This window comes from Pinus tabuliformis, chromosome 8 (assembly GCF_031772625.1).
Source record: "Pinus tabuliformis cultivar Carrire ecotype Pingquan chromosome 8, CPIR1, whole genome shotgun sequence".
Lineage (NCBI taxonomy): Eukaryota > Viridiplantae > Streptophyta > Pinopsida > Pinales > Pinaceae > Pinus > Pinus tabuliformis.
Genome location: NC_142294.1, coordinates 1,537,833,146 through 1,537,845,329, shown reverse-complemented (window position 1 = coordinate 1,537,845,329; position 12,184 = coordinate 1,537,833,146). Strand labels below are relative to the sequence as shown.

General features: G+C 38.3%; 1 protein-coding gene across 1 annotated transcript in view; it reads left to right on the top strand.

The window, feature by feature from the left end:
- The window catches only part of LOC149241784 (hyperosmolality-gated Ca2+ permeable channel 2.3-like), a 387,638-nt gene that overhangs the window by 162,900 nt on the left and 212,554 nt on the right, over positions 1–12,184 (top strand). Inside the window, 1 exon segment of the mRNA XM_089374051.1 lies at positions 1,726–1,920. Coding sequence (XP_089230177.1) covers positions 1,726–1,920 — 195 coding nt within the window.

The window sequence follows — 12,184 nt, the reverse complement described above, 5'->3', positions numbered from 1 at the left end:
TTTTGCGACACAACTTTAATCTAGCAGATCAAGCAATTTGTAATAATCTAACCAAATAGTTAGAATTATTTCCAATTACTTTTACATAAACTCGAAGCACACTAGGATTCCCCTAAAATTCTAATGACAAAATCCATTCCGGCTTTGGGGTTAGGCTGAAGGAAAACTCTACCGATCATGGATCGATGAGACAAAAAACCTTTCGGAACGTAGATTATCACTAGAAAATTAGGTTTGCCTAGGCAATTTATATACATGACTCAGATTTGCTAAGATTATTTACAATTTACACATGCACACTGGGTTTACAACATAACATGATCGGGCTGATGATGATAGTTGAATGGCACAGACATGTCGATTAAGCTCTATCCCTTTTGCGAAGAAAAGGGGGTGTACTGCTATGGTCAACAGGTTTCAATTTGGGTTTCTAGTGTTTTAACTATTGTCTTTTCAGAAAAAACATTACAGCAAGCAATGTGTCCATGTCAAAAAAACCAGCAACTGAAACATTTCAAATGGCTGATCCTTGTGGTTATTGTTCTTGTTCTTTTCTTTTTTGTGGTGATCTCAACTTTTACATGTTCTACATGGGTTTTTGGGTCCATTCAAATTCAGTTATTCCATCATTCCAACCTCAAGCGTTGTGAAAACAATCAGATAGTAGTGACTTGGATTGAGTACTAAATGTTTGAATAAATTCCTATTCAGTCACCTTTTCAATTGAAATATGAATCTAATCTCTTTACAGTGTTTTATAGTGGTTTCCAACACAGCTTTCAAAATTTGCAGAGTCTATTGAGAAGGGAATGTTTTTTATGTGTTAACATAATCATCGTATATCGACAGTTCTTTGTCTTGTAAACAATTCATGGACCTTATTGCGAATTGAAAATAGTTATGCTTAAGTTTCTTAAAACTAAACTGCATTTTGCTCATGACTAGGGGCAATTATGGAAAGTCACTTGGCTCCTTTTTAAATTTCCCAAGCATTTTTAGAACTGACAGGAGTAAGCGTTTTTCATAATACTATATGGTATATACCCTGTTAGGTTTACAAGCCACTACAAATGTTGTTTATGGTGAATTCTAAATTTTTAATAGTCTGTCTATCTATCTATTGGTGAGGGGGAGCTATTATGCAAACATAAATATTTATATTTTATGTTTGGCATGATATCTCCCCTCCTTGCATAATACCATTCCCCCCCTCTGCCTACATATTATGCATAATATCTTCCCACATCCCCACCCTCTATATTATGCAAAACGTAAATATTTATGTTTTGCATAATATCTCTCACTACTCCCCTATATATGTATTATTGCGATCCCCAACCTGTTGTCCCTTGAAAAATTTGGGGGTGTGCCCTAGCTGTTTCGGGGACACATACCCCTGGTCCCATCGTTCCCTTGTCGTGAAAACCAATGTGACATAGATAAATTACCTTTAGTTTTTAGTGATAAAGTATTTGAGACAGTATATGGTTATCTAGGGATCAGTGTTGACTAACTTTTTTGGATATATATGCAATATTTAATTGTGAGCATATGGATCTAATCCTTGATCCTCCAATTAGAAAATGATTTAATCATCTTATTCATAGATTCATGCTTATGAATTGCTGACTGCTATATATTATATACTTTATGTCAAGAGATACATGCATATATTATAATATTTATGAAAATGACAATATCTATCTGATGTTATGTTTGTGTCAGCAAGATGCGGAAAAGCTGTATAAAAAGATTGTGCACTTGAAACATAATCATCTGTGTCAAACACAGCCCCAGAGAGAAGGCTCCTTTTGTCTTTGTTGTGCAAAGATAGATCCTGTGAATCTATACACAAAGAAGCTTGAGAATGTCGAGCGAAAGGCTAGGAATGGCCATTCGGAATATTTTATAGAAGCCAAGGTAGACAATTTTCAATGTTCATTTTTAAGTTATTGCCAATAAAATGGTTCATAGAAAAAAAAATTGTATTGATAATCTATTGCTTTCAGAAGAAAGAGTGTATGCTTTTAACTAGACTATGTCAAAAAAATTGTTCTCTTGAAATCTGTCGTCAATATGAGCCTCCTTGAGAACACTCTGTATTAAAACATGGTATCACTTTCACCATGTTCCAAAACTTTCCTCTTTTTTGTCCTATATTATGTATACTACCATTTGGATGTTAGCTGATTTACATGTTTCAAATCAAAGTTTATTCATGAGAAAATGCCTTTTTCTCTTAGTCATTCATTTGGCTTGTTTTGCTTCACTTTCACCATGTTCCAAAACTTTCCTCTTTTTTGTCCTATATTATGTATACTACCATTTGGATGTTAGCTGATTTACATGTTTCAAATCAAAGTTTATTCATGAGAAAATGCCTTTTTCTCTTAGTCATTCATTTGGCTTGTTTTGCTTCAGCATTGTGGCTTTTTGATGAAACGCACACATGGATTGTCTAACGTGCACATTCCTTCCATGAAAATATATAAATTATATGCTTTATCTAATTTACATCTTGCAAATTTGCAATTTGTAAGTAGGGCCTTTTGTTTCTAGGGATTGCAAGTATTGCTGTAGAGATTAATATGTGGCATCATAAATTTCCTATGGTCACTTGAGGGGTTACTTTACAAAGTTAATTGGAATTTGGTAGTTACTAAGAATGACGGTCAAAGAAATTGACCAACTGGTTTCATGGGCATTTATTTTTTTCTTTATGTTGCAATTCCCCAAGTAAAATTTGCCATTGTTTGGATAGCTGTTTGCTCTCATTATTGTTGAAGAATCTAGGGCAATCAAGGTTAATAAGATTCTTCTTGACATGATAACTATTTGTGAGGTGTTTTTAATTTTTCTTATTAGCACAATCTTTAATATTAGAGTGTGTCTTCTTAGATCATCAAATAGCTACCAAAACAAAAGAGACAAGGACACAAGATGTTGGCTTTCTGCCATGGCCAAAACCTCTCACTCTTTGAGAGGAAAACCCGCACAAAATTCTTCTTATAGAGATTCCAATTGACGAATACCACGAGCATGACCCTTGACCTATTAGGCCACTCCAAGAACAAGACACCAATCCTCTTCTTTGTCACTGCTGAGATCATCTTCATCACTGCTGCTTCACCGAGGTCATCATTATTGCATTACAGTTGTACCATTGTTGTACCTTCACCTAGATCATTGCTGCACTCTCACTGAGATCATCACCATGTCAACGAGGTCTCTATATGTATGAGAGTTGCACCGAGATCTACATCTAGATCATGACCTTGTCACTATGTCCTCATCATGATTATCATTATGCCGAGATCATCACTGCGTTTAGAGTGGATGTCGAGACATAATGTGTTACTGTGGGATCATCACAACTATGCCGAGACTCTGTTTTTGTTCCTGCACCGAGGTCTTCTTCATCATAGGTATGCTGAGACTGTTATTGTATTTTCTCCATCATTAATTATGTCGAGAGTGTAATACTGAAAGATATTTATCACATATATGCCGTGACTGGGACTGCATCTTAGTATGCCGAGATAGTGCTCATTAAGACTCTGAGACATCACTGAAAAACAAAGAGATCCTTCTCCCTCTGCAACACTGAACTATTGTACTCATCCAAGATTTCTGAGCCACTGTACTTGTCCGAGATTTCAGAGGATCGGAGTTCTTGTTCTGCCTGTAATGCAGATTCTTTGCATGCCTAGATATAGTGTTTAGCCTTGTATATAAGCCGACATGACAGTGAACCGTTGTGTCTCCTTACTTGAGCCGCCATGATTGTCCTTTATTCATTTTGCAAGCCGACATGACAAAGAGGATTGTGCTTGTCATTTGGAGGGCTTCTTGACATTTCTGTAGACTTGTATACATTAAACATAGGCTCAAGAAGAGCTTCTTCATACATGACATTGACTTTTTGACTTAATAATAAATCCTAAGGCTTTCAATGGGAGCCACTAACAAATAAACCTCTTGCTCATGAAACCCATGCAGCAAGGCATACAAAAATAATTTTATTTCTTTTATTTCATCATTTACAAAGATCATGTCATTATGAAGACCAAACCTAGTTACTCTTTCTTCAACACTCCCTCTTAACTAGCGAGGTATTCATAATGGTACTTGGTCATTCTCAATCTGAAGAATTTCTCATAAGAAGAATCGGATTGATAATCCCATCTGTATAGCATCATATCAACCAACATTGTCATAGTGGAAGGCCTTGACTAACAAATCCATCTCTCCATGAGACCATAAGCTACAATGCCGACAAGACCAATGACTATAGACACCTTCATCATTGTCTCTCAAGGTACATACCCACCCGGGTGTTCACTGAGTATGACCTTCTAAGACTATTCTTGTCTTGGGTTCCTAGCCCTCGAAGAATATCGGTCCTCTTGCTTGCTCTTATCTTGGATGCCCTACACATCCTCAAAGAGCATCAGATGCTAGATGATTCTCCAATCCTCCATTCTTTCTTCCCAAATGAAGACAAGAATGTTGTGTCTATCTCTCCCTCTCATAACTAGGAGGATACATCCATCATGTGTCTACATTTCTCTTCATGGCCTTCACTAAGACTTACTGTTAGTCTTGGTCTAGTGCATGACACATGAAATAGAACAACACAACTGCCACTCCTTAATTAGGGGTGACCCAATCCAGGCTCGGTCTTGATCAGGGACTTGTCAGAGCTCCCTCTTAACAAGGGACTCTCTTTTTCATCAACAACTTCTTCTTCATGGGTCCTTCAGCTGCTTGATCAATTTCTTTCCTTGATGTCATGAAATTTAATCGAGCTTCTTCCTTGTAGGGCATTAGCTATCAATCACTTTCCTTCTTGGTTCGTCATGTGATTCCTCTCTTCATGGAAAGTGGCCTTCTTGATACATATTTGGAACATTCGTCATATGGCTACTTCTTCCTCATCATGTTTCTTTCAGGGATTTCCATCCACCACATGAATGCTGGTTATACTTGTACTTACAACTCTTGTCCCAGTAGCCCTGCATGAACTCATCCAAATATTATTCAAGAAATCAAAACATAACATTAAATCAAATAGTACCTTACGAGATGGCTCTTCATCATGACATCTTCGTGTAGTTATCAACATCCTGCATACATTTTGACACATCTCCCAAAGATATCCATTGTCAAGGGTCTCCATCTTTTTCAGACTTCCATCAGAGTCTTCATATCTTTCTGGGAGATTTTTTAGTTAAATCTTCTTGGTCCTTTGGATGTTGATTGCCTTCATCATGGTTGCATATCTTACGATCTCTTCCTTCCTTACACATTCCATTCCCAGGAGCTTATAATCAAAGTTTCTTAATTGTAGTCAACCACCTCATACTTCAGATGAGGACATATTATGTTGATTTCATCTAGTGTGATTTATCCCTTCCTACATCCTTTTAGAGGAGGAGATCCTTTTCCCTTGCTCATGCTTCTCAAGATAAAAGTAGTGATCCATGTTACCTGCAACCATAAGACATAACTTTATAATATTAAATACAAGCATACATACCTCATTTTACCTTTAGGTCAACTAGGCTTCTTCCAACAGCTTCCTTGCTTGAAAAGATCTTCAAAAGATCTTCAATCCCTTGATCTGCTTCATTTCTCATGTCATCATACCATCATCTCATGAATTCCATAAGTTGGATTTCCTGATGAAACACTTGCTTCCTCTCTAGATTAGTGAACCCTTTGATGAGGATTCCTTCAAAGAATCTTGAGGATCTTGCATATCCCCATCTGGAAAATGTTTCCTTTTTGACTTGATGTATGATGAGCCTTGTCTTGGATGACTTCTTCCTTTCCTGCAATGTCCAATGAGGTTCCCAAGAGCTATATCCTTCATGTTTGACTACCATGGATTTTGTCCTTCATGATTCCCATGGTGATGTCACGAGCTCTTGTTTTTCATGCTTCCATGATGCCACGATGCATCTTATTATCATGGTCATATCTAAAAGATTTAGGAGCTTATGATAGGACCCTTTTGTGAGGGATACCATCTTGATCATAGTAGAGATCTGTTACTCCCTGTTTCCTTGGCTCTTTTCTTCAGCTTCCTCCATCTTTCTGGTGATATGAGATTTCTTTTCATAATATTTCCATAGCACTGTTTTGTCTTATTTGAGGACCAAACTTCCCTTTCGTTTACGCAAATGTTTGAGTTCTTTAACCTTCAACACTTTTGCCTACAACTTGTCCTTTTCTATCTAGCATAGAGAACACAAGTTGTCGAATGAGGTAACCGTCTTGTTCATGGACATTTGTTACCTTGATTATTAGTTAATGATGATTATCTTCTGGTCATCTCTCCCAGATCTCCCAATTGAGATCTCATGAAGATACTCCTTCATTCTTTGATACCTTCAATCAGGGCTAAGTGATATGACCTTCTTCATTGTATTTCAGAGAGTATATCTTCTAGCATTTCATATATCTCTTTTATGTCTCCTTTCTTGCTACAAAGGGAGGAGAGGGCCTTAAGAGTTCCCTCCCATGAATTTAAAGGAGACCTTGATATGTTCACTGACTTCTCTTATCTATGAGGATTATGACAATCCTCCTTATTCCATGCAAGGACCTTTGATGACCCATCCAACTTATAGATCTCCTTGCAACTACGAAGTCATTTTACCAAATTGATTAAAGAATGAAAAGTACTTACTTGACAAGTGAAGATGAACTCTTCTACTTGATCACTTTGATGATGGTTGAAGAAGATGTATTAGAGCTTCTTCTTGGATGATCTTCTTTTCAATGAAAAGGCCTTTCTTCAATAGAAAAAGGTTGCTCCCTTTAATGAGGATGATTTGCTGCTTCTTCGGATGATCTTCTTCTAGGGCAAGGAGATGCTCCTTGCTTGTTTTTATAACCTTGAAGATGACAATGCCTTCTTTCCTTCAATATGCTTTGCCTTCTTTTGTAGTGTAGATCAAGATTGCTTCTAGGGTTTTATTGTTTTCCAAGATGATGTGATCTTTGTCATTGAGGTCCTTTGAGCTATATTGCTTTGTAGACATCTTGATGAGAGTCTTGGTGGCCTTTTGATGATGACTATGGAGACAAAAGATCTTGCTGTTGTAGACTGCTTCTTTGATCTAGGGCTTGATCCTTAAATGTAGATCTTGATCCCTTTTCTTTGATATCCTTCAACCTGCTTTGATATCCTTCTTGAAGCTTGATCCTTGAATGTCTCTTTGCTGCCCTTCCTTTGACTTCAACACCTTAGCTTTGATACCATGTTGAAGAATCTAGGGCAATCAAGGTTAATAAGATTCTTCTTGACATGATAACTATTTGTGAGGTATTTTTAATTTTTCTTATTAGCACAATCTTTAATATTAGAGTGTGTCTTCTTAGATCATCAAATAGCTACCAAAACAAAAGAGATAAGGACACAAGATGTTGGCTTTCTGCTAGGGCCAAAACGTCTCACTCTTTGAGAGAAAAACCGCACAAAATTCTTCTTATGGAGATTCCAATTGACGAATACCATGACCATGACCCTTGTCCTATTAGGCCACTCCAAGACCAAGACACCAATCCTCTTCTTTGTCACTGCTGAGATCATCTTCATCACTGCTGCTTCACGGAGGTCATCATTATTGCATTACAGTTGTACCATTTCTGCACCTTCATCTAGATCATTGCTGCACTCTCACTGAGATCATCACGATGTCAACAAGGTCTCCATATGTATGAGAGTTGCACCGAGATGTACATCTAGATCATGACCTTGTCACTATGTCCTCAACATGATTATCATTATGCTGAGATCATCACTGCGTTTTGAGTGGATGTCGAGACAAACTGTGTTACTGTGGGATCATCACAACTATGCCGAGACTCTGTTTTTGTTCCTGCACTGAGGTCTTCTTCATCATAGGTATTTCGAGACTATTATTGTATTTTCTCCATCATTAATTATGCCAAGAGTGTATCACACATATGCCAAGACTGGGATTGCATCTTAGTATGCCGAGAGAGTGCTCATTAAGACTGTGAGACATCACCGAAAAACACAAAGATCCTTCTCCCTCCGCAACACTAAACTACTGTACTCATCCGAGATTTCTGAGCCACTGTATTTGTCCGAGATTTTAGAGGATCCGAGTTCATGTTCTCCCTGTAATGTGGATTCTTTGCATGCCTATATATAGTGGTTAGCCTTGTATATAAGCCGACATGACAGTGGACCGTTGTGTCTCCTTACTTGAGCCGACATGACTGCCTTTTATTCATTTTGCAGGTTGACATGACGAAGAGGATTGTTCTTGTCATTTGGAAGGCTTCTTGACATTTCTATAGACTTGTATACATTAAACATAGGCTGAATAGGAGCTTCTTCATACATGACATTGACTCTTTGACTAAATAATAAATCCTAAGGCTCTTAATGGGAGCCACTAACAAATAAACCTCTTGCTCATGAAACCCATGCAGGAAGCCATGCAAAAAATAATTTTATTTCTTTGATTTCATCATTTACAAAGATCATGTCATTTTGAAGACCAAACCTTGTTACCCTTTCTTCATCAAATATGAGATGCTGCAATCCTGTTTTTCTTTTTCTTTTCTAAAGAATTGTTAGACTAATCTATAAGATATACCCATATATCTTTGTATAATAATTTTCTTGTTACTACATGGATCACCTAGTCAACTTCTTGCACATTCAAATATCTAGGCAAAGCACTATAAAACCAACACAATGCTTTCTTTGAGTAACTATGTGAAATGTAGAATTTTCACATAAGTAGGTAAGTATCATTTATAGGCTAAGTTATAACATATCAATTTGAGGACTACTTAAAGCACATCAATTTAGGGACTAGTTATGTTCTTTTTATAGTATTCAAACCCTCATATTTGTAGATTGTTAATTTTATTACCCACTGGATTGGCATTGGTCTTGGTCCACCATCCCGGTTATTCCTAAAATTCATCTTACACTTCACTTAATGATCACTTGTTATGTAGAAGGAGAATTGGCCTAAAGAGAGAGGAAGGGTTGTTATGGTGACAATGGGAAATTTTTTGTTGAAGTTTCTAAGTCTACTTAGTTAGAAACCCTCCATGCACTTTATCTGATTTATTCCTACTTACTTGTTCCGTTACTTAACAAGTTATTTACAATGTAAATATTGAAAATAAACACTAGTGCATGCTCAACATATTACAGATCAACAATTGAAAGAAACAGAAACAATCACACCATATGACACCATTATTTTTGGACCAATGTCCCCGGAAAAACCCAATGTGGGAAAACTAGTGCAACTATCTGAGGGTTTTCTTATTAAGCAATATCAGAGTACAATCTGGGTGTCAAAACTGGCCTACCCAATAGAGAATTTCCTTGGTAGTAAAACCTCTCAGTTTGAGACAACTCTCCTGGCCGAAACCATGGATAATCCTTCCGGCAACTCCTTAGCTCCAATCTGCCCCAGAAACCCCAGCATCTGCACTTTTTGGACTGCATTAGCCCCTCTCTGCCTAGCGTTGGCCCTGCGTCACCTCGGATGGGTCTGCGTCAGCCTTCTGGCCCTTTGCATCAGCAACGCTGGCCTCTCTAAGGCTCTGCGTAGCTCCCGGCTGTGCCTTTGCGTGGCCTTGCGTGAGCCCTGGTGGCCACTGCGTCACTCTCTCTGGCTACTTGCTGCTCTTCCGACACTATCTCCGTCTCTCTGTCTCTCTGTAGTCAATGCCCCTCAGCTGCAACTCCCGATCACTAATTCTACTCTCTTAGCAAACCCCGCTCTAGAGAATAGAATGACTGATCACTCTGGTGTGTTCTCCAAGTGACCCTCAAGCCTCGTCTTATACTTTTCTCGTTGACATATCAACGACTGAGATTAAGTCCCTAATCAACAGCTAAGATTAGATCTAGGTTGATCCATGTTTTTTGGACCATTCTAACACAGTTTCATATTAATACACATTAATATTTTATTTTCACTAAGTTTAGACTTAGGGACTCCATTAAAAGTATTAATTATTTTAATATCTCCTGAACTGTTTACAATCTGCCCAAACCCTTTCCGGGTATTGGAGATCTCATGTGCCCCAACCTCTCCACCAAATTTTGTGGCTAGAGCACATCCGATGCCACCCGAAATCAACAGTTTTTTGATGCCCCCTTGGGTTGCACTTGTGTTTCATGGCTTCATCACTTTGCAGGTTTGGGGGACAATATTTTGGTGCTACTATCGGTTATGTTCCCAAAGATTTGGTGGTTTTTCTACATTGGTTGATGAGGGTATTTCTATCTCACTTCTTGATCTCATGAATGAATGAAGCCCCATTTGTAAAATATTTTTAAACTAATTTTTTGTTTGTAGAGGTGAGGATATACAACACATTTCTAGGGCATTTGAAGGCTTGCCTGTGTAACTCCACAAATATGAAAATGAGCTATGGTGGTTGTATATTTTTCATATTTTATATCAGCTTCTGTTAAAATTGGCAACTAGGGCGAATTCCACTTTAGACAACTCATTTGATGGAGATGACTACATTGAATTCCTCTTTTTGAGAAGACCAAAATTGATCTAAAGATCATCAAATTTGGATAAGCAGAAATTGCATTTTTGAATTTATGCCCACACGTGTAAATTGTCAAGGTCAACCACATCATCATGTAGGCTCATGAAACCTAAGAGACATGTCACTTCACCCTCAATGACTTGTATAAATATAAGTGACCTCTCACCTCATTTGGCATCATCATCACTCACACATTCTTCTCTCTCCTTCTCTCATTGGTTCGTACAACTATTGGGCATATTCTTTCTCTCACATGTGTGGCAAGGAGGATGAATTTCAGACAGAATTACAGGGCCGAAAATTTCAGTCTTTCCTGCAGTTTGACCAATGTTGACTTTGACTTTCCAGGCAGATTTTGAGTTCGATCTTTTGGGCAGTTTTCTGTTTGGGTAGGCCGCACTCTTTGGCATAGAAACCGAGGTGTTCTGAGCACTTTGACTGCAGAGATAAATTGCAGGTTGACTGCAGACTTCAGGACAGAGTTTGACCAAGTTTGACTGTTGACTTTGGGACTGTTTTGGGTTGACTTTGACCTCTTGTTTAGGCCATGTTTGACTAGGAATCACTGAGCTGCTTTAAGGACATTTTGCTGCTACTTTGACCAGCATTGACTTTTTGGTTAGGGCTGAATTTCACTGTGGTTTTAATAGGGCTATTTTGGCCTTGATTTGGAAAGTCAACTTTGACTTTTTGTACTCTCTCTCTTTGCTGAACGTTTGATATAATAATAAGAAGAATGTTGATTTGGGGTAGCATTGGATGTGCTCTAGCCATGAAAATTGGTGGAGAGGCTAAAGCACATGAGATCTCCAAAATCCAGAAATGGTTTGGGTAGATTCTAACCGGTTTGGGAGATATTAAAATAATTAATATTTTTAATGGAGTTCTTAAGTCTAAACTTAGGAAAAATAAAATATTAATGGGTATTAATATAAAACTGGGTTAGAATGTTCCAAAAGTCATGGATCAAGCCAAATCTAATCTTAGCCATTGATTAGAGATTTAATCTCAGCTGTTGATGGACCAACAAGAAAAGTATAAGAGGAGGCTTGAGGGTCAGTTGGAGAATACACCAGAGTGATAAGTCATTATACTCTCTAGAGCGGGGTTTACTAAGAGAGATAGAATCAATGATCAGCGGCGAGGGGCAGTGAATACATAGCAGAGAAGAAAAGTTGGTACTAGAGAGACAACGCAGAGCCGAGAGAGGTTGATGCAGAGGCAGCTAGGTGCTACGTAGAGGCAGCTAGGTGCTGTGCAGAGCCAGGAGAGGCCAGCGTGTGTGACGCGAAGGGTCTAAGGGTTGATGCAGAGGCTCCAGAAGTTGGCAGAGGCTAGCAGAGTTGATGTAGGGCCAAGAGGCAGTGCTAGAAGGTTTTCGTGGGGCAGAATGGGTGCTGGTGAGACGGGAAGGGTGACACAGTCCCTATCAAAGTGACGCAGAGCAGTGTAAGATGCAATTGTTGCTGTGGGATCATTCATCCAGTCATTAATCAACCATAATATCTATCTCCGACGAGAGGTACTACTGCCAAGGGCATTCTTTATTGGGTGAGCCATTTCTGGCACCCTAGTTGTATTCTAAAAACTGCATAATAATAAAACCCTC